Source organism: Microcaecilia unicolor, chromosome 8, assembly GCF_901765095.1.
Source record: "Microcaecilia unicolor chromosome 8, aMicUni1.1, whole genome shotgun sequence".
Lineage (NCBI taxonomy): Eukaryota > Metazoa > Chordata > Amphibia > Gymnophiona > Siphonopidae > Microcaecilia > Microcaecilia unicolor.
In genome coordinates, this window is record NC_044038.1 from 102,846,358 (window position 1) to 102,869,601 (window position 23,244).

Consider the following 23,244-nt stretch of genomic DNA (forward strand, 5'->3'; position numbering starts at 1 on the left):
TTTATTTATCGTTGTTGTCCAGAATGTGATGTTGTCCACTTTCCCTCTGGTTATGATTGTGTGTGGGGTCCTTGGTTCTCTTTTCTTGTCATTTTCTTTCCATTTTAGTGTGAATGTGAGTTTACTGTGGTCTGACCATGGTACCTCTTCCCATGTGTGGTTTGTTAATATATGGTTGTTATTCGTTGAGAATCTATGGGCTAGTATGTTTAATTGGTGTCCTTTTGTGTGTGATGAGACTCCTTGTGCTGTTGTGAAATTCCATTGGTTTATGAAGTTCAATAGTGTTCTGGTGTTTGTGTTGTTTTGTTTTTCTAGGCGCAGGTTTATGTAACCTATTAGTAGGACGTTTGGGTGATTGGTGCAGATGTTTGATACGAAAGTCCGTGAAATCATCTTGGGCATTTGTCCAGCTTCCTGGGGGTCGGTAGAATAACGTGATGCATAGTTGGTCAGTTAGTGTTTTGTCAGTGATTCTGCATGCCAGGATTTCGATTGTTGAGGATGTGTGTTTAGCGACAGGGTCCGCTGTGAAGGAGGATTAGTATATCATTGCAACACCTCCTCCCCTCTTTTTGGTTCTGTTGATATGTATTATTTTGTATCCTGGTAGGCATAGGTCTAGTATTGGAGGGTTGTTTTTGAGGTGCAGCCATGTTTCAATTATAGTCTGAGTTGTTCCATTTCTATCTAGTCTCCTAGTCTCGCGTTTATATACGCTATAGGTATTGGGACATATGTATCGTGTTTAACGTTAGTGCTTTTTACAGTTTGTTGTTGTCTGTGTGGTCTGTCTGTTTTGCTGTTGTGGTTTTGCTGGGTGTTATTCATGTTTGAATAACACCCTAAGGAGGCTAGGTCTTTTCAGTTTGGAGAAGAGACGGTGAGGGGAGACATGATAGAGGTATATAAAATAATGAGTGGAATGGAACAGGTGGATGTGAAGCGTCTGTTCACACTTTCCAAAAATGCTAGGACTAGGGGGCATGCGATGAAACTACAGGGTAGTAAATTTAAAACAAATCGGAGAAAATATTTCTTCACCCAACACATAATTAAACTCTGGAATTCGTTCCCGAAGAACATGGTGAAGGCAGTTAGCTTAGCAGAGTTTAAAACGGGGTTAGAAGGTTTCCTAAAGGCCAAGTCCATAAACCACTACTAAATGGACTTGGGAAAAATCCACAATTCCAGGAATAACATGTATTTTTATTTTTTGTTACATTTGTACCCCGCACTTTCCCACTCATGGCAGGCTCAATGCGGCTTACATGGGGCAATGGAGGGTTAAGTGACTTGCCCAGAGTCACAAGGAGCTGCCTGTGCCGGGAATCGAACTCAGTTCCTCAGTTCCCCAGGACCAAAGTCCACCACCCTAACCACTAGGCCACTCCTCCACTTTGTACATTTGGGAAGCTTGCCAGGTGCCCTTGGCCTGGATTGGCCACTGTCGTGGACAGGATGCTGGGCTCGATGGACCCTTGGTCTTTTCCCAGTGTGGCATTACTTATGTACTTAGTTTGGCGTCTGTGTTGTTGTTTAGGTAGTGATTGGGTTCTTCCTGTTGTTGGATTGAGCATCTTCTTCCTGTGATGCGAACTGGTATTTTGCTCCATTCGTTTGGGGTTGTTGCATTACCCAATTTGTTATTGTGAGGTACAGGATCCATGCCCTTAGGTTGGCCATTTTGGGGATTTTTATGGCTCAGGAGAGAAAGTGTGTGATTGTACTGTGTGGTTTGGGTTCTGAGGTGTTTGTGTGTGTATGTGGGCTGGGTACTTTTATTCTTCTGCCTTGGTTTGGGATGTGTCTCTCCCTCGAGTGTTCTGTGCAATAGTGCCGCATGGGTCACTTGGTTTATGCGTTTCGGTCTCACCTCCTTATCTTTTTTCCGCAATCATTTCACCTTTTTTTCGCCTCCGTAAGACGTGCTCAGGGCTGTGTGGTTATCTCCCCAATCTATTTCTGCTTCAAGTCTGCAATGTGTGCCTGGCGCCAAGCAGTCCCTGTGCTTCAGTCCATCCAGTCTTCGCCCTGGTTTGTTTTAATTCTGATCTGCACTAAGTCTTCGTGTCTTGGTGCACGGTGTTGTTTTAGGTGAACCCACCTATTTCCGCTTTGTGGGTCTCCTAGAGCTTGTCCCTGCAGGTCAGCATTGCCCACACAGAGCAATATCCACCTGCTGCAGTCGCATGGAGAACAGTCAGGAGTTTCACCTCACTGTGCTTCGGCTCCCTAGAAGCTAACACCAGGAGGTGACCTCTGAATCAGACGCCTAAGTTTGCAGCACTAACCTTTCAGCACTTGAAACTGGCTCAGTTTGGTATTTTGTCTGAGCGCCGAAGTTGTTTGCAGCAGCTTGGAGAGATCTCTCCCTCGCTGCAGGAGCCAATTCTCCTCTACCCTCCCTGGTTCCAAAGTCCTTCACCTGATCACCGCTACTGTATGCAGCAGTTCGGGGGGATCTCACCCTCTCTGCAGGAGCTAATTCCCCTCTCCCTGGTTCCGAGGTCACCGGTTATCGCCTCACTTGGTAATTTCCCGGCTGGTCGGTCTCCTCGTGCAGATTGTCAAATCTATCCATGGGAGTTGGGGGCAATCTCTCCCTTGCCGTGGAGGCGCTGGTTATTCGCTTCCTGGTTTCCTAGCTTCGAAGACCACCGGTGTCATCCCCAGTACTCGTCTGGGCGGAAGTTTCACCTAGCTGTTCTGGCCTCCTCCTCCAATGTGGCTTTCAGGTAAGGTTGCAGTCTTACAGTTGGTCGGTAGGATCCCATCATTGCCCCGTTCAGTTGGTTTGATGTCAGGTGTTTCTGTCCTTGTTTTGAGTCACTTGCGGTCTCTCCTCTATGTTGGTTATGAGATCGACCAGGTCTGTGATCTGAGCTTGTTGACTCCATGCCAGCTAGCTGGCGGTCATTATGCTTATGTTTAAGTTTTCAGCTGAAATAACCACATATATATAAAAATAAATAAAATTAGGAACTGAACCCTAATACATTTTCAAGGAAGCCAATTTAGAAGCCTAACTCTTAAATACTGGCCCTCTAGTGTCACAAGGATTGTAATTTTAGGGGACTAAAAGTTAGTTGCAATGGAGAAGTATTCAGCTGGTGGCAGGCAGTGCAGTTAGCTGCTGCTGCCCCCAGATATTCAATGCCGGGCTGTATTCAATGACCAAATTTGAATATCCGATTTCAATTTTGGCTGTGGCAACTTAACTGGCTAACTGAATATTCATAGCTAGCTGGTTAAGTTAACAGCAGTTAAAGATAGGCTGCAGGCCTATCTTAACCACTCAACTTGGCCAGTTTAACAGAGTATTTACGCTTTGCTGGCTAAGTCACGCTGTTAGCCACTAAGCACTAATATTCAGCTGAGATAACTGGCTCTCTCGTGCTGAATATTAGCACTTAGCCAGAAGTGCTATTTAATTGGCCAGCAGCTGATCCTGGCCGGTTAAACAGCTCTGAATATTGAGCTGTTAGGGCCCAAAAATCATCCTGTGGTGGTCTGCAGTTGTTAAGCTGCTGGCAGCCCTGGACTGAATTAAGCCCCGATATTCAATGCAAGGCATGTGCAAGCACCAGCACTGAATATCTGTGTATGTGCAGTCACCGGTTGGTATTCAGACCAGGGCCTGGTTAGATTGACAGGTAAAGCTAAGGAAATCACTTTCTGTCCTAACATTTTGCACTTACCTAACCAGTTAGTGAACTGAATATTGTTGCTAACCAGTTAAGTGCATGCTTCACCCAATCTCTGCCCAAGGGCCATCCCAGGACTAATCAGATAGTGTCACATTGGTCAGAGCCAATAACCAGTCAGTGCCACTGAATATCAGTGGCTAGCTGACTCAGCATACTGTAAGTGGGGAGAAGCCTCTCCTGCCTGCTGAAAGTATGCCAAATACTGACCCCTTAGACTCCTAAAATTAAGAAAATAAATAAGTACCTAAAATTTAGAATCATAACTTTTAAGTGATCTTTCAATGGAAAACTTAGGTACCTAGTTCATCTGAAAACAGGTGTTTAACTAGCTTGGCCTCCCCTCCCCCCCCCCGCCCCCAAATATCAGCTTTTCTGCCTTCACAGCATCACCAGTACACACAACCTGAGAAAAAGAAAAAGAACCCAGGAATGGAGCCCAAGGCTGCTGCTATGCTGCTAAACCACTTTTAATGAATTCCTCTATTTCTCTGACTGAGCCCATGCCATCTGGATTAATGAAAAACTCTCAACTAGGCCTGCTAATATAAATTCAAGAGCTTAATGCTGAGACCCTTCCCAGATCATTGGAAAACTAGGATTCATCTCCTGCTAAAGAAACCAAATCACAACCCATTCAATAGTGGCCCACCATCAACCAGTTTCCAATTTGCCTTTCTCCTCTCAAAGGTGGTGGAAAACGTAGTCCAACTCAATTAGCTGACTTTCTGGAGAAACCCTTGCCCTACATCCCTATTAGTCAGGGTTTCAGACTGGACACAGAACCAATACTTCATTTATGGCATTTATTAAATGATAAGAAACCAAATCGCAACTCATTCAATAGTGGCCCACCATCAACCAGTTTCCAATTTGCCTTTCTCCTCTCAAAGGTGGTGGAAAACGTAGTCCAACTCAATTAGCTGACTTTCTGGAGAAACCCTTGCCCTACATCCCTATTAGTCAGGGTTTCAGACTGGACACAGAACCAATATTTCATTTATAGCATTTACTAAATGATATGAAGATAGAGATGGATTCAGGGAAGGATATTCTTGCTTCCCTTGGCCTCAACTTCAGTGTGGCATTCGACTTGGTTGATCACAACCTGCTGCTTTCTTGGTGTTGCTGGATCAATTTTTATCTGGTTGCAGTCTGGTTTGATTAACAGAGAATTCTAATTGACCTGAAATACTATTTCATTCCACTCTTAACAATCACCTGTGGTGTCCCTCAAAGCTCTATTCTGTCCCCTACCTTATTCAATCTGTATGTCCCCACTAGTCACTCTAATCAGAGAGAAAAGGGGCAAACCTTTTCCTATACGACATTCAGATATTGGCAGTAATAGACTGATTCCTCTAATATAGGCCATCTCAATACCTGCCTGGACTGCAAAATGGTTGGTCATAACAGTAAATCATTTTGATTCCCCTAAACTTCCAGGCCATTTGGTTCTCATGAAAGAAAATCACAAACAACCCTTGCTCTGTCAACCCTTGGAACGTCTATTACCTTTTTAAAAATCTGTGGCCATTTGGGGGAATTCACATTGACTCCAAGCTGACTTTTCCCCCTCAAATTGCATATCTAGCTCAACACCTTCTTAGGGAAAAGATCTTATGCTTTTATTCCCAACACTCATTCTTAACTGACTAAATTACTGGAACTCAATTTACAATGGTTTCTGACTAACCTTATTCAAGACTGCATCTCTTAACAGAATCACTGGCTCCCAGTTACCTTTAAAAATCAGCTGAAAATCTCTGTACTTAACCCTTCAGGTCCTCCACAATGGTCTGTCATCTATCTTGCCAAGTTCTGCCCCCCCCCCCATGTCCCCTCGCATATTCTGAGGTCTTTCCAAGGATATTCCCTAACCCTCCCTTCACCTAAATGCCTATCAGGCTTATTTTCGAAAGAGAAAGGCGCCCATCTTTCGACACATATCGAGAGATGGGCGTCCTTCTCTCAGGGTCGCCCAAATCGGCATAATCGAAAGCCGATTTTGGGCGTCCCCAACTGCTTCACGTTGCGGGGACTACCAAAGTTCCCGGGGGGCGTATCGGAGGCGTAGCGAAGGTGGAACTGAGGCGTGCCTAACAGATGGGTGTCCTCGAGCAATAATGGAAAAAAGAAGGGCGTCCCTGACGAGCACTTGGCCGACTTGGTCCATTTTTTGTTATGACCAAGCCTTAAAAAGGTGCCCAAACTGACCAGATGACCACCGGAGGGAATCGGGGATGACCTCCCCTGACTCCCCCAGTGGTGACTAACCCCCTCCCACCCTGAAAAAAACTTAAAAAATTTTTTTTTGCCAGCCTGAAATGTCGTACTCAGGTCCATCGCAGCAGTATGTGAAGGCGTGGACGTTGTTCTTTCAAACATTTTGGACGTCCTGAACTGCCCCCCCCCTCACAGGGATGGCCAAATTTCAAGGGAGTGGAGTGGCGGAGTGGCCTAGTGCTTAAAGCACTGGTCTTGCAATCCAGCAGTGCCTGGTTCAAATCCTGCTGCTACTTGTGATCCAAAATCCAAATAAATAAAGAGGGTGTCAGAGACATAGCAAAGGCATGGACATCCTTCTCACAGAAACATCCAGGCATGAACATCCTCCTCACAGAAACATCCACATTTTGGATGTCCTCAACTGCCGTCGCAGGAACGGAGGCATAGTGAAGTCACCTAACACTTTGACGTCCTTGACCCATAATGGAGAAAAAAGACGTCCCTGACAAGCACTTGGACGTCTTCACCTGGACTTGTGTTTTTTTTCAGGTTGTAGATGGCTATTATACATGCAGCTTGTCTGCGTGTATGAACTGTCTTTGGCATGCACAGAGCAGCCACACATAACGCTTGGCTGCTCTGCACTGGCTTCCCCTCCTTAGGAAGGAAATCATGTGCAAATGAGCTAACAGCGAGCAGCTCATTTGCATGCGATTTCCTTCACGCATGCCCGTTCCTTTCTGAATCGGTAAGGGAAGGGCTTTTTCCATTCAGTTAGTGCATCAGTTAGTCCACTGCAGTGCCTCCTAGGGTGCCCGGTGGTGTCCTGGCATGTCAGGGGACCAGCGCACTACAAATGCTGGCTCCTCCCATGACCAAATGGTTTGGATTTCATAGTTTCTGAGATGGGTGTCCTCGATTTCCATTATCGTTGAAAACTGGGGATGACCATCTCTAAGGACGATCATCTCTAAGGTTGACATAAATGTTGGGATTTCGGCGTCCCCAGCCGTATTATCGAAACAAAAGATGGCCGCCCATCTTGTTTCGATAATACAGGTTTCCCCGCCCCTTCGCGAGGACGTCCTCAGGAAAACTTGAGCCGTTCGATTATGCCCCGCCACATCTTCAGATAATGTGCAAGGCAGCATTGGTGTATGCAGCTCCTTTTCTATAGAAAAAGCTCCTGGGGAAGCTTAGGCAACTTCCTGTGCAAAATTTAAGGCAGGCCTAAAGACCTAGTTTCTCTTTCAAACATTCCTTAGCTGAGATGCTCCTAACCCAGTTGGGATTGTGTTGCAAGACTTGTATCAGTTTAGCAGCTCTTCTAAACCGTGAATAAATATTAGTAAAATCTTACAAAAGACTCTCCCTCTATCAAGGCTGGCTGGCCCAGGAGAGGAGGAAGGAATGAGGTGCGGTGGTGTGTTGCAACAAGAGTGGTATATCAAATCCTAATACATACAAAATTAAATATATTTAGGAACGTTAGGAGAAGACTGGAGTGCGGATTGTTGTGTTTCAGATGTTCGTTATTTGATGAGTGTGATTTTAATGTAAAATGCTTTGAACAAACTTTGCTGCTATATAGGTGGTAAATAAGTATCAAAATAGGTGGGAAAATGTGGGATACAAATGTTATAAATAAATAAATAATAAAGATAAAGATAGTTTCTCTAGGTGCCCATGCAAATAGGAGCCCCAAACTAAAGAAGGTACTGTTTGCTGATAGACTTTGGCACCCCCTTCCAAAAGTTCCTTCCCTGGCCCCAGCATGTTGAGTACCAGCCTTGCCTTCTATCAGAGTTACATTTGCATCCCAAGACAACCATATCAGCTCAGCTTTCCTGTTCTGAATTCCCCACAAGGTGCCCAAAGATTCATCTTATAACTCCCACAGCTGGACTGAAACTTATGTCAGTTATCTCTTGCTCTCTCATGTTACTTACTCAGCAGGACAATGATCCCCAGGACACAAAGTATAGCTGCACAGATCAGCCCTCCAACTCGCAGAGCATGATAATCTAGACAGAGGAAACAGCAACCTTTAGTGAGCAGGAGATTGGAATAACTAATGAAGTCAATGGATTAATAGAATATAGATTTTTATTTGTGCATTTTTGCTTCCAAAACTGACAGCAATACCTTTAAGCCATTTTTGCCGGGAAAACTCTTCTGAAACCATATTTCTATCCTCACAAACTATTCTATCATGATATTTAAAAATGGTGGTGGTCGATGGGGGGAAACTCTAGGGAAGATCCATATCATAGATATTTGATGGAAATCTTCAGCCTCTCCTCCCTTGTTTTCAAGAGTGGAAGACATGAATTCTGCTTCGTGCTCCTGCAAGGAATTCCAATAAAACAGGTAGGCAGGTGACTCACACACTTCAGCATGGGATTAAAAAAAAAGAAGCAAATCACCAAAAAATCTTTCATAAAAAGACGAATTTATTCACCACTAAAGTTTAAAATAGTCATAAGTCTGACATGGCTGTGTTTTGCTCTCCTAAAGGGCTGCATCAGGGGCTTGATATACCACCCAGTGGTGCAGTGCAAACAATTCCATCTATTGGACTAAAATAGCTCCTCTCTTCAGAAATAGAAACAGCAAGAGTTTTTTTTTTGTGATCTGCTTCTTTTTTAATCCCGCCCTGCAAGGAATTCTACATAGGGAGAATTCTCTACCTCACCACAAGGTATGAATCTCCATCATCACCAAGTGGTACCACCTGCTGGCCAGACTAAAACAACATCTATACAGGACATATGAACATAAGAACATAAAAGTAGCCATAGAGGCATATTTTCAAAGCACTTAAACTTACAAAGGTCCATAGGTTACTATGGAACTTTGTAAGGCTAAGTGCTATGAAAATGAGCACCATACTGGGTCAGACCAATGGTCCATCTAGCCCAGTATCCTGTTTCCAACAGAGACCAAGCCAGGTTACAAGTACTTGGCAGAAACCCAAATTGTGGCAACGCTCCATGCTACCAGTCCCAGGACAAGCAACTGCTTCCCCATGTCTGTCTCAATAGCAGACTATGGACTTTTTCTTAAAGAACTTGTACAACCCTTTTTTTAAACCCAGAGATACTAACGGCTGTTGCTGCATCCTCCAGCAAAGAGTTCCAGAGCTTAACTATTCGTTGAGTGAAATAAATATTTCCTCCTATTTGTTTTAGAAGTATTTCCATGTAACTTCCTTGAGTGTCTGGTACCCTAGCCTTTGTACTTTTGGAATGAATGAAAATCGATTTACTTGTTCCACACCACTCAGGATTTTGTAGACCTCAATCATATCTCTCCTCATCTGTCTCTTTTCCAAGCTGAACAGCCCTAACCTCTTTAGCCTTTCCTCGAATGAAAGGCATTCCATCCCCTTCATCATTTTGGTCATTCTGAACCTTTTCTAATTCTGCTATATCTTTTTTGAGATACGATGACCAGAATTGAATGCAGTGCTCAAGGTGAGGTCGCAGCATGGAGTGATACAGAAACATTATAATAGTTTCGGTCTTATTCACCATCCCTTTCCTAATAATTCCTAATATCCTGTTTGCTTTTGTAGACCACCGCCACACACTGAGCAGAAGATTTCAACATATTATCTACAACGACACTTAGGTCTTTTTCTTGAGTGCTGACCCCCAAGGTGGACCCTAGCATCAGATAATTGTGATTCAGATTATTTTTTCCAATGTGCATCACCTTGCATTTGTCCACATTAAATTTCATCTGCCATTTCGATGCCCAGTCTTCCAATTTCCTAAGATCTTTCTGCAATATTTCACAGTCCACACGTGTTTTAACAACCTTGAATAGTTTTGTGTCATCTGCAAATTTAATCACCTCAATCATCATTCTAATTTATATATCATTTATAAATATGTTAAATAGCTCTGGTCCCAGTACAGATCCCTGCGGCACTCCAATGTTCACCCTCCTCCACTGAAAGAAATGACCATTTAACCCTACTCTCTGTTATCTGTCCAATAACTCAATTCTTAATCCACACCAGAACATTGCCTCCTATCCCATGACTCTTTAATTTTCTCAGGAGTCTCTCATGAGATATGATAGAGGTCTATAAAATAATGAGTGGAGTTGAATGGGTAGATGTGAAGCGTCTGTTTACGCTTTCCAAAAATACTAGGACTAGGGGGCATGCGATGAAGCTACAATGTAGTAAATTTAAAACGAATCTGAGAAACGTTTTCTTCACTCAACATGTAATTAAACTCTGGAATTCGTTGCCAGAGAATGTGGTAAAGGCGGTTAGCTTAGCGGAGTTTAAAAAAGGTTTGGACGGCTTCCTAAAGGAAATGTCCATAGACCATTATTAAATGGACTTGGGGAAAATCCACTATTTCTGGGACAAGCAGTATAAAATGTTTTGTACTTTTTGGGGATCTTCCCAGGTATTTGTGACCTGGATTGGCCACTGTTGGAAACAGGATGCTGGGCTTGATGGACCTTTGGTCTTTCCCAGTATGGCAATACTTATACGTACTTAGGAGGAACTTTATCAAAAGCTTTCTGAAAATCTAAATACACTACATCAACCGGCTCACCTGTATCCACATGTTTATTCATGCCTTCAAATAAATGAAGCAAATTGGTGAGGCAAGACTTCCGTTGGCTGAACTCATGCTGACTCTGTCCCATTAAACCATGTTTGTCTATGTGTTCAGTAATTTTATTCTTTATAATAACTTATACTATTTTGCCCAGCACTTACATCAGGCTTACCAGTCTATAACTTCCTGGATCACCCTGGAACCAGTTATAAAAATCGGCGTCACAATGGCCACCCTCCAATCTTCAGGTACTATGTACGATTTTAATGACATTTACATATCATTAACAGTAAATTAGCCCTTCTGCATTTCCTCACAGCTGTATCCGGGGTGACTCCCAGGTCCACCCCGATCTTCACAGGACCCTTGCTCCAGGTGCCCAGGGTTTCCAGGTGCTTTTTGTCTAGGATCAGGCGACCCTCAGAGGAGGAATGCTGGCTTCGGCCTAACCCCTGGTAAGTCTTTCCTTGGCTGAGGTGCCCAGCTCTACCACTGGCTGCCTTTCAGGTGCTGTGGAGGACTTGCAGCTCATCTGCATATCCTTTACAGCCTTCTCCGGTTGACTCCCAGGTCCACTCCGATCCACTCAGGGCCTCCGCAGACAGTGCGCGGGGCATTTTTCGCTTTACATTTATTTTCTCTTTACATTTTCTCTTTACAGTTATTTTCTCCAAGTTACTACTTATGGCTCCAGTACACTTTTTCTTCTTGGTAATGCCCCTTCCTAATCTGTTTCTCCATCTGAAACCACTATACACTGCAGGAACACATTGTCCACCCTCTGTATTCATCATCTCACCATCTCTTTTTTCCTCTTCCTTTTTCTCAGCTCTCAACCTTCAACATTTCCTTCTCTCCATTCATCCATCTCCTTTCCATCTCCAATCTAATTTCTGTTCCTCTCCTCCCCCCCTTCTTCCCTGCCTTTCTCTTGCGCTCTGTGGAATGCCCGCTCTGTCTGTAACAAACTTTCCTACATCCATGACCTCTTTATCTCTTGTACTCGCCACCTGCTTGCCCTAACTGACACTTGGCTTTACCCTGAACACTGTGCTTCAGTTGTGGCACTATGCCATGGTGGTTATTTTTTCTCCCATACTCCTCGCCCGGTTGGCCGCGGAGGTGGTGTCGGGCTACTACTTTCACCCTCTTGTAGATTTCAACCTCTTCTTCCAACTCAGTCTCACTGTTTTTCTTCCTTCAAAGTCCACTCCATCCGTCTATTTGCTCCTCTGCCTCTCCGAGTAACAGTCATTTATCGACCCCCTGATAAGTCCCTTTCTTCCTTTCTCACTGACTTTGATGTCTGGCTTTCCTTCTTTCTTGAACCTTCATCTCCTTCCCTCATTCTTGGGGATTTTAACATTCATGCTAATGGTCCCTCTGACTCTTATGCTTCGCAGTTTCTTGCTTTAACATCCTCTTTCAATCTTCAACTGTGCTCCCCTGCCCCCACTCACCAGAATGGCCACTGTCTTGATCTTATCCTCTTCTCAAACTGCTCACTCTCCTGTTTCTGTGCCTTAACTCTTCCCCTCTCTGACCATCATCTTCACACTTAAACACTCTCCTCCCCAGTCCCGTCCAATCTTAACCAATACATTTAGGAATCTTCAGGCTATTGACCCTTCTACTCTGTCCTCCAGTGTTTCAAATCTCTTCTCTTCCACTATGTTATCAAAGTCTGTCAATGAGGCTGTCTATTCCTATAATACTATTCTCTCCTCTGCTCTGGATACTCTCGCTCCTCCCATTCCCTGTTCTGTAAAACGTACCAAACCCCAGCCTTGGCTGACCTCTAGAATCCACTACCTACGTTCCTGTGCCCGCTCTGCTGAACGCCTTTGGCTGAAATCCCGTGCCCATGCTGACTCCATACATTTCAAATTCTTGCTGACCTCCTTCCAGTCTGCTCTTTTACTTGCCAAACAGGACTATTACATCCAGTTGACAAATTCTCTTGGCTCAAACCCTCGACGTCTCTTTGCCACACTGAACTCTCTCCTCAAAGTGCCTTCACCTCCAACACCCCCTTCACTTTCCCCCCAGACTCTGGCTGAGTACTTTCATGATAAGGTTCACAAGATTAAACTTGAATTCTCAACCAGGTCACCTCCACCTCTCCTTCCCTTAGTCCATTCTCTCAACCCTCCAACCCCTGCCTCATTTTCTTCCTTTTCTGAAATCACTGAAGAGGAAACTACACATCTTATTTGCTCCTCGAAACTAACTACCTGTTCCTCTGATCCTATTCCCACCCATCTACTTAACACTATCTCTCCTACTGTCATCCCGTTTATCTGTCATATCCTCAATCTTTCACTGTCCAGTGCGACTGTTCCTGGTGCCTTCAAACATGCCGAAGTCACAGCACTCCTTAAAAAACCTTCATTGGACCCTACCTGTCCTTCTAACTATCACCCCATCTCCCTCCTCACTTTCCTATCCAAGATACTTGAACATGCTGTTCATCGCCGTTGCCTTGACTTTTTTTCATCTCAAGCTATTCTTGATCCACTTCAATCTGGCTTTCGCCCCCTTCATTCAACTGAAACAGCGCTTGCTAAAGTCTCCAATGATCTGTTCCTGACCAGATCCAAAGGTCTCTATCCTCATCCTTCTCGATCTATCTATTGCATTTGACACTGTTGATCACAGCCTATTCCTTGATATGCTGTCCTCACTTGGATTTCAGGGCTCTGTTTTCCTGGTTTTCTTTTTATCTCTTCCAGCATACTTTTAGTGTATACTCCAGTGGATCCTCCTATCCCACTATCAGTTGGTGTACCTCAGGGATCTGTCCTGGGACCTCTTCTTTTCTCTATCTATACTTCTTCCCTTGGTACTCTGATCTCATCCCATGGTTTTCAGTATCATCTTTATGCTGATGACTCCCAGATTTACCTCTCCACACCAGAAATCTCAGCCGAAATCCAGGCCAAAGTATCAGCCTGCCTGTCTGACATTGCTGCCTGGATGTCTCAGTGCTATCTGAAAGTAAACATGACTAAGACTGAGCTTCTTATCTTTCCCCCTAAACCAACCTCTCCTCCTCCCCCATTCTCTATTTCTATGGATAACACTCTCATCCTTCCTGTCTCCTCAGCTCATAACCTTGGGGTCATCTTTGACTCCTTCCTCTCCTTCTCTGCACATATTCAGCAGACTGCTAAAACCTGTCGTCTCTTTCTCTATAATATCACCAAAATTCGCCCTTTCCTTTCTGAGCACACTACCCTCATCCACACTCTTATCACTTCTTGCTTAGACTATTGCAACTTGCTTCTCACAGGTCTCCCACTTAGCCATCTCTCTCCTCTTCAATCTGTTCAAATTTCTGCTGCATGACTAATATTCCGCCAGTGTCATTATGCTCATATTAGCCCTCTCCTCAAGTCACTTCACTGGCTTCCTATCCATTTCCGCATACAGTTCAAACTCCTCTTATTGACCTATAAGTGCATTCACTCTGCAGCTCCTCAGTACCTCTCCACTCTCATCTCTCCGTTCACTGGGTAAATCTCTCTTATCTGCACTCTTCTCCTCCACTGCTAACTCCAGACTCCGTTCCTTTTATCTTGCTGCACCATATGCCTGGAATAGACTTCCTGAGCCTGTACGTCATGCTCCATCTCTGGCCGTCTTCAAATCTAAGCTAAAAGCCCACCTTTTTGATGCTGCTTTTAACTTCTAACCCATATTCACTTGTTCAGAACCCTTATTTTATCATCCTCACTTATATTCCCTTATCTCTTGTTTGTCCTGTTTGTCTGTCCTAATTAGATTGCAAGCTCTGTCGAGCAGGGACTGTCTCTTCATGTTCAAGTGTACAGCGCTGCGTACGTCTAGTAGCGCTTTAGAAATGAAAAGTAGTAATAGTAGTAAATTAGCAATTTCATGCTTGAGTACTTTGAGTACCCTTGGATGTATGCTATCAGGTCTAGGTGAATTACTACTCATTAATTTGTCGATTTGGCACAGTACATCTTCCAGGCTCACTAAGATTTCTTTCAGTTCCTCCGCATCATCACCCTTGAAAACCATTTCAAGTATAGGCAGATCTCTTTCAACTTCTTCAGTAAAAACCAATGAAAAGAATTCATTCAGTTTCTCCGCTATGGCCTTGTCCTCATTGAGTGCTCCTTCGTGATCCAACAGTCCCACGGATTCCCTCACAGGCTTTCTGCTTCTGATGTACCTCAAAAAATTGTTACTGTGAGTTTTAGCCTCTGCAGCAAGTTTTTCTTCATATTCTTTTAGCCAGGGCTTTTTTTGTGCCAGTACGCACTGGTACGGAGTTCTGGCACCTTTTATATTTACTTGCTCCCATTTTGCTGTCTCTGAACTGCCCCTGATGCCCATGTGCGCTGGCTCTAAAGTCCTGCCACACCACAAGTGTGAGCGAGAAGCTCGCGGCTGGGGATATGGCATTCTGGGGAGGTGGTGGTTCAAGGGTGCTTGCACTGGAGGATGATCAGGCAAAGGAGGCTATTGTAACAAGATGGTGCCAGAACAATCCGGGGCTGCCTGCCCTTGACCGAAATGAATGCCCAACTGTGAGTTTTAGCCTCTGCAGCAAGTTTCTCTTCATATTCTCTTTTAGACTTCTTTATCAATACTTTGCATCTGACTTCCCAGTGCCTATGTTGTTTCTTATTTTCTTTATTTGGGTCCCTTTCTTTGAAGGACATTCTTTTGGATGTAATAGCCTGTTTCACTTACCTTTTAACCATGCTGGCTACCATTTTCTCTTCTTTCCACCTTTGCAAATACGTGGTATGCATCTGATCTAGGCTTCCAAGATGGTATTTTTGAATAACATCCATGTCTGATTTAGTGTCCTAACCTTTGCAACCGATCATTTTAGCTTATTTTAACCATTTTCCTCATTTTATCTTAGTCGCCCTTTCAAAAATTAAATGCAGCTACAGTAGATTTTTTTTTTTTTGGTGGGTTCATCCCAGATAGTAGCTCAAACTTGATCATGTTATGATCACCTGGACTGGATGGCATACATCCAAGGGTACTCAAAGAACTCAAGCATGTGATCTGCTGATAGTAGTATTAAAATCGTTCACAGTACCTGAAGATTGGAGGGTGGCCAACGTGATGCCGATTTTAAAAAAGGTTCTAGGGGTGATCTGGGAAATTACAGACCAGTAAGCCTGATGTCAGTGCTGGGCAAAATAGTGGAAACTATTATAAAGCATAAAATTACAGATTACATAGACAAACATGGTTTAATGGAACAAAGTCAGCATGGGTTCAGCCGAGGGAAGTCTTGCCTCACCAATTTGCTTCATTTTTTTGAAGGTGTGAATAAACATGTGGATAAAGATGAGCTGTTTGATGTAGTGCATCTAGATTTTCAGAAAGCTTTTGAAAAAGTTCCTCATGAGACTCCTGAGAAAATTAAAGAGTCACAGGATAGCAGGCAAGGTTCTGATGTGAATTAGGAATTGGTTATTGGACAGAAAACAAAGGGTAGGGTTAAATGGTCATTTCTCTCAATGGAGGAAGGTGAACAGTGGAGTGCTGCAGGGATCTGTATTGGGACCAGTGCTATTTAACATATTTATAAATGATATGGAAATCGGATCGACGAGTGAGGTGATTAAATTTGCAGATGATACAAAACTATCCAAGGTTGTTAAAACACGTGTGGACTATGAAATATTGCAGGAAGACCTTAGGAAACTGGAAGACTGGGCATCCAAATGGCAGATGAAATTTAATGTGTTCAAATGCAAGGTGATGCACATTGAAAAGAATAATCTGAATCATAGTTACCTGATGCTAGGGTCCACCTTGGGGGTCAGCGCTCAAGAAAAAGATCTAGGTGTCCTTGTGGATAATACGCTGAAATTTTCTGCTCAGTGTGCGGTAACGGCCAAAAAAGCAAACGTGATGCTTGGAATTATTAGGAAAGAAATGGTGAGCAAGACCGAAAATACTATAATGCTTCTGTATTGCTCCATGGTGCATCCGCACCTTGAGTATTGTGTTGTCTGGTCGCTGTACCTCAAAAAAGATATAGCAGAATTAGAAAAATTTCAAAGAAGATCGATCAAAATGATAAAGGAGATGGAACTCCTCTCATATGAGGAAAGGTTATGGAGGTTTGGGCTGTTCAGCTTAGAAAAGAGACGGATGAGGGGAGATATGACTGAGGTCTACAATGCTGAGTGGTGTAGAACGAGAAGAAGTAAATCGATTTTTTACTCGTTCCAAAAGTACAAAGACTAGGGGATACTTGAGGAAGTTGCATCGAAATACTTTAAAACAAATAGGAGGACATATTTTGTCACTCAAGGAATAGTTATGCTCTGGAACTCTTTGCCAGGCGATGTGGTAACAGAGGTTAGCGTATCTGGGTTTAGAAAAAGGTTCTGACAAATTCCTGGAGGAAAAGTCCATAGTCTGCTATTGAGACAGACATGAGGAAGCAACTGCTTGCCATGGGATTTGTAGTATGGAATGTTGTCATGATTTAGGTTTCTGCCACATACTTATGACCTGGCTTGGTCACTGTTGGAAACAGGATACTGGGCTAGATGGACCATTGGTCTGACCCAGTATGAATACTCTTATGTCTCTTATGTTCTCATGTAAAAATAATTGGCACCACTATTTAGCATTGTCCAGTTATTTCATTAGTGCTAAATACTGGTGCTAATTATTTTTGGACCTCTTTTACCAAACCTTAGTAGCAATTGCTGCGCGGCAAATGAGAAGAAGCCCATAGGAATTGAATGGGCTTCCCCTCATTTGCCGCACCAGGAATCGCTAACGCGGTTTACTAAAAGAGGCCCAAAATAACTTATACCTTTAAAGTTAGGACTATATACTCAGCAGTCCAATTTGATTGTATGACACAGCTGAAAATTCACGTAAAATAACTAGATGTGTTTTTGAGCAGCAAGTGGGGAATTGCACATCAGTCCTTTCCTTTTCAAAATGATTGAAAACCTGGAGACTGGAAAAGGATTTAACTTTGGAAAAACAGTCTGAATCTGTAAATGTAATAATGCAAATATTCAATTAACCAGTGTCATCAAGGAACCTTATCTTCCACCTCCCAGCAACATCCTTACTAGTGCACACAGGATGTGTGTAGTTATTCAGCTTTGAGACCAGTGGCGTAGCTAGGTGAGGCCATGGGGCCTGCTCCCCCTCCCCCCAATTTCATCTGGGCCCCTGGTTTTGCTGTCGGGGATCCCCAACCCTGCCACCTGAAGCCTTGTCCAGCGCCGATTGGTGCCACCGCGGAATCCGGCTTCAGCTGGCAGGGGTTGGGGACCCCCGTCAGCCAATGTATTTGCTGCTGTGGGGTGCGGTAGGATGGTAGGATGAGTGGCGAGGCGGTGGGGGGGGGGGGGGGCTGCGGAAAATGTGCCCCCCACCTCATGTTCTGGCCCCCTCCCACCACGAGGTCTGGCTACGCCCCTGTTTGAGACGATAAAGAAAATGGGCCATTAAAAAGGTTTTCAAAAGTAAGTCAGGTTTCGTCATCTTCAAGCCACTGCTAGAGCGACAGACCTGGAGACTGTATCTTTCTAAATGGGTCAAAACAAAATTAAGGTTTATTAGGTACTTATCTTATGCTTTTAAGCAAAGTGCATTTACAATCATAAATCACAGTTAGCCTGAAGGGTAAAACTAAGTTAGAACAAGGATCTAAATCTACAGAATGTCTGACCCTCAGCAAATCAGAGCTTGGATTAAAACACTGATAAAATGTAATAAATGTATGGGGTAATTTTCAAAACAACACAGTTAAGTGCAAAGCTTGGGGTTACTTTTCCCTATAGACACTGAATCAATTCTGAAAAAGGTAAAATACACTCATTGCTGCCTCTCCAATCTATCCTTGCCTCTGATCCTACCTCCTTTTCCAATGGGTGTTACTCTCCATATACAGGGTAAATAATTTTCAGAAATTCTATTCTTGCATAAATGACTGCTCTCACTCATACTCATGCCACATTTATGCCAGATGGGTTTGGGCTCTTCAGCTTGGAAAAGAGACGAATGAGGGGAGATATGATTGAGGTCTACAAAATCCTGATTGATGTATTACGAGTAGAAGTAAATCAATTTTTTACTTGTTCCAAAAGTACAAAGACTAGGGAACGAACACTCAAGGAAGTTACATGGAAATACTTTTGAAACAAATAGGAGGAAACATTTTTTTCACTCAATGAATACTTAAGCTCTGGAACTCTTTGCCGGACGATGTTAGCGTAATTAGGTTTAAAAAAGATTTGGACAAGTTCCTGGAGGAAAGGTCCATAGAGTCTGCTATTGAGACCGACATGGGGAAGGAACTGCTTGCCCTGGGATTTGTAGCATGGAATGTTGCCACGATTTGGGATGCTGCCAGGTACTTGTGACCTGGCTTGGTCACTGTTGGAAACAGGATACTGGGCTAGATGGACCATTGGTCTGACCCAGTATGGATACTCTTATGTTCTTAAAAGAGAGAGAGAAAAAAGGTGAAGTAAATTGAAGGCAGGCACTTACCATAGAAGAATGGGCTGTCCTTATCTGGAAAAAAAAAGAAAGATGTAAAAATAGCACAATTATTGAGACTAAATGGTTCAGTGAACATAGTAATGTAGTAGATGATGGCAGATAAAGACCTGTATGGTCCATCCAGTCTGCCCAACAAGATGAACTCGTAGCATAAGGTATAATCTGATACTACATATACATACTTGATCTCGATTTGCCCTTGCCATTTTGGTGCAAACCCCAGACCATTTTTGTTGCTTTTCTCTGGACCACTTCAAGTCTTTTGATGGCCTTAGCTAGACACGGCCTCCAAAACTGAGTACAGTACTCCAAGTGGGGCCTTACCAACAACTTGTATAGGGATAGAGACATTAACACCTCTTTTCTTCTGCTAGTTCCACCTCTATCCAGCCCAGTATCTTTCTGGTACAGTCACCGTCATGTCACATTGTTTTACTGCCTTGAGATCCTCAGACCCTAAGTTCTCTCTAATGAATTGTATCAGTCTTTTGCCCCCTATCTCGTACATCTCTTTTGGATTTCTATACCCCAAATGCACCATTCTGCACTTCTTTGCATTACATGTTAACTACCAGACATTAGACCATTCTTCTAAATTTAGTAGATCCCTTCTCATGTTTTCTACCCCTTCTGTTATGTCCACTCTATTGGATATGTTTGTGTTATCTGCAAAAAGACAAACCTTTTTCTTCTAAGTGGCATTACATGTACATGCAAAGAGGCATGCACATGGGCAGGGTTTCACTTATGCATGTAACTTTTAGAATACTGTAAATTGTGCACGGATTTGCTGCATTTATGTGAAATGGGTGAATGGTCTAACTGAGGTGGTTAAAATGTAAAGCATGCCAGTTACCAGGTTATGCTAGTATTCTACAACAGAGTCTGAGTGCCCAGATGCCATTATAGAATAGGTTCTCATTGCACACCATTGGACCACCTAAACAGAGGTGCCCACTTACAGAATTGCCTTCGTAGTCCTTTGAAAACCATCCAGATAGTTGAAATAAAAATCTAAGCCAGCGTTTATATTTAAGATCATGAAACTGGATACACTGAACTTTAAGAAAAATAAATTACACATCAATTATTGTGTGCTAATGCAAAACATTTATGTATTGGAGATTATATATAAACATAGCAACAGATAATGCCAGGCATCGCCAACATGACAACACTGAATAGCAGTCTTGAAGTAGAACGCTTAGAAGTGTATTTTCAAAGCACTTTTCTTTTACGTGGAGGGGCATAATCGAACGGGGCCGGCCATCTATATGGGCGGCCATCTTTAAGGCTGGCCCGTAAAGCGGCATACTCAACCGTATTATCGAAACAAGATGGCTGGCCATCTTTCGTTTCGATAATACGGTCGGGGCCTGCCAAATCTCAACATTTGGGCCGGCGTTAGAGATTGCCGCCATTGGTTTCCGCCGATAATGGAAACTAATGGCAACCATCTCAAACCCGATCAAATCCAAGCCCTTTGGTCGTGGGAGGAGCCAGCATTTATAGTGCACTGGTCCCCCTCACATGCCAGGACACCAACCAGGCACCCTAGGGGGCACTGCAGTGGACTTCACAAATTGCTCCCAGGTGCATAGCTCCCCCAAAACCCCCAATTGTACAACACTACCATAGCCCTTATGGGTGAAGGGGGGCACCTACACATGGGTACAGTGGGTTTTGGGTGAGTTTTGGAGGGCTCACATTTACCACCACAAGTGTATAGGTAGGAGGGGATGGGCCTGGGTCTGCCTGCCTGAAGTCCACTGCAGTACCCACTAAAAACTGCTCCAGGGACCTGCATAGTGCTGTCATGGAGCTGGGTATGAGATTTGAGGCTGGCACAAAAACGTTTAACATTTTATTTTTGGGTGGGAGGGGGTTGGTGACCACTGGGGGAGTAAGGGGAGGTGATCCCCAATTCCCTCCGGTGGTCATCTGGGGCACTTTCTTGAGGCTTGGTCCTAAAAATAAATGGACCAAGTAAAGCCGGCCAAGTGTTCGTCAGAGCCTGCCTTCTTTTTTCTATTATCGGCTGAAGCCGGCCATCTCTTAACCACGTCCCCGTCCCGCCTTTGGTACCCTGCCGACATGCCCCCTTGAACTCTGGCCGGCCCTGCGATGAAAAGCAGTTGAAGCTGGCCAAAATCGGCTTTCGATTATACCAATTTGGCCGGGTTTAGGAGATGGCCGGCCATCTCCCGATTTGTGTCAGAAGATGGCCAGCCTTCTCCTTCGAAAATCAGCAGGATAGTAACCTATGGAATTTTGTAAGTTTAAATGCTTTGAAAATAAGCCCCATAGTCTATCCGTGGTTGAACAGCATCGCTGTATAGCTACTGGCTGGCACTCAGTGGCAAGTATGCATATTCAGTGCAGCTAAATATATGCATTTTAAAAACATGCAGACTGTCACTACTGACAATTGACCCCTTTGTGTTTTTTTCCAATCTGTTTCTTTTATGTACCCTTTTGGGTCTACCCTCATCCCTTAGTGATAGAGGGGCTAAGAAACCACAAATAAGAGGGATCATAAGAGGGACCTATGAGATCTCCACATGCATTGTTATATCTTTTTACATTGATCCTTTAAAAATGTTCCACAACCTACAAAGACCCCACTGAGGCAACATAACTATCAAAAAAGTAAGCGGGCCTGAAGATATACTGGTATTACTACTACTACTACTACTACTATTAAACATTTCTATAGCGCTACTAGACTTATGCAGCGCTGTACAAATCAACATGAAAAGACAGTCCCTGTTCAACAGAGCTTGTGCTCTCTTGTATATATCAGAGCACTACAGATACTTGTGATGTGCCTCACAGCAAGCAAGCAGCACAGAGGAATCTGGTAACATGAAAGGAAAAATGCTTGACAGCATCCATGCTCAGGTGATGTCAGGGTAATGTCCAGTGCTCCTGGTAATCCACACAAGAGCAGGCACTCAGCCCTACACAAAACATTGCACCTGTGCTTCCTAAATCTGGCTCTGCAGTTTTATCTCACACATATTTGTCTTCTTTTGACTAATGATAACAGTTCTAAGAATTTAACAACTGCTTTCTAAATATAAGCAAAACAAATTTATTCAATTATTCAACTTTAAATCAAGTGCATAATACTAGTAACCATACTATCATTCACTCACTCTCTCATACTACTCTCTATATCAGTACACAAAGGTGCTTGCTGAAAAAGCCAATAAACATGCATAATGACCTAAACTAATACACATGCAAAACTGCCTCTGAATAAACTCTGCATTTACTGCTTAATGCTTGAAAGTTCTAAACAACGCCTCAAGACAGTCCTCTTTACAAGTTCCTGCAGATCTATAAAGGTCCTTGAAAAAACAGTCTGTTGCAAATGTCTCTCCAATCACTGAAAAGACTGTTGTAATTGTCTCTCCACCAGAAAAAATGAATTTACATATCCTGTAGATTCACACTTATCTTCCACAGCATTTTCACTCCTTGATACTTTGATTAAACACAGGTAGCTGCTGATGTCATGAACCAATGCCCAGAGGCAACAAAAAACACTCTCAGCTTACTCCATGAACTCTGTATTCTTGCCCTTTTAGGGAAATCACCTTGATTGCAGGACACTGCAAGAGGATTAAAGAGGACTGCCTTGAGGTGTTGTTTAGAACTTTCAAGAATTAAGCAGTAAATGCAGAGTTTATTCAGAGGCAGTTTTGCATGTGTATTAGTTTAGGTCATTATGCATGTTTATTGTCTTTTTCAGCAAGCACCTTTGTGTACTGATATAGAGAGTAGTATGAGAGAGTGAGTGAATGATAGTATGGTTACTAGTATTATGCACTTGATTTAAAGTTGAATAATTTAATAAATTTGTTTTGCTTATATTTAGAAAGCAGTTGTTAAATTCTTAGAACTGTTATCATTAGTCAAAAGATTATTAATTGATCATAACAGGACATTAAACGACACTCCAGATTGAGGGACACATATTTGTCATGGATATCCTGAAAACCTAACTGGCTATGGGTTCTCCTAAGTTTGGAAATCCTGCATTTATGAATCTTACTCTAGTGAAATGAGCACATACAGATACAGTAGTATATGAGAAAGGAGTTAAGTTGCTTACCTTCAGGGTCATTAGCTTTCAGGACTGGAAGAGCTGAGAAAGAGAGAAAAATCAAGTGGCAATTTTT

The 23,244-nt window shown here is 43.2% G+C and overlaps 1 protein-coding gene across 2 annotated transcripts in view; it reads right to left on the minus strand.

The window, feature by feature from the left end:
- The window catches only part of FXYD3 (FXYD domain containing ion transport regulator 3), a 237,527-nt gene that overhangs the window by 73,245 nt on the left and 141,038 nt on the right, over positions 1-23,244 (minus strand). For both annotated transcript variants that reach the window (XM_030211789.1, XM_030211790.1), the window contains exons 3-5: positions 23,178-23,210; positions 19,046-19,069; positions 7,886-7,960 (exon numbers count right to left, since the gene is read on the minus strand). In XM_030211789.1, coding sequence (XP_030067649.1) covers positions 7,886-7,960; positions 19,046-19,069; positions 23,178-23,210 — 132 coding nt within the window. The remainder of the gene's footprint in view (positions 1-7,885; positions 7,961-19,045; positions 19,070-23,177; positions 23,211-23,244) is intronic.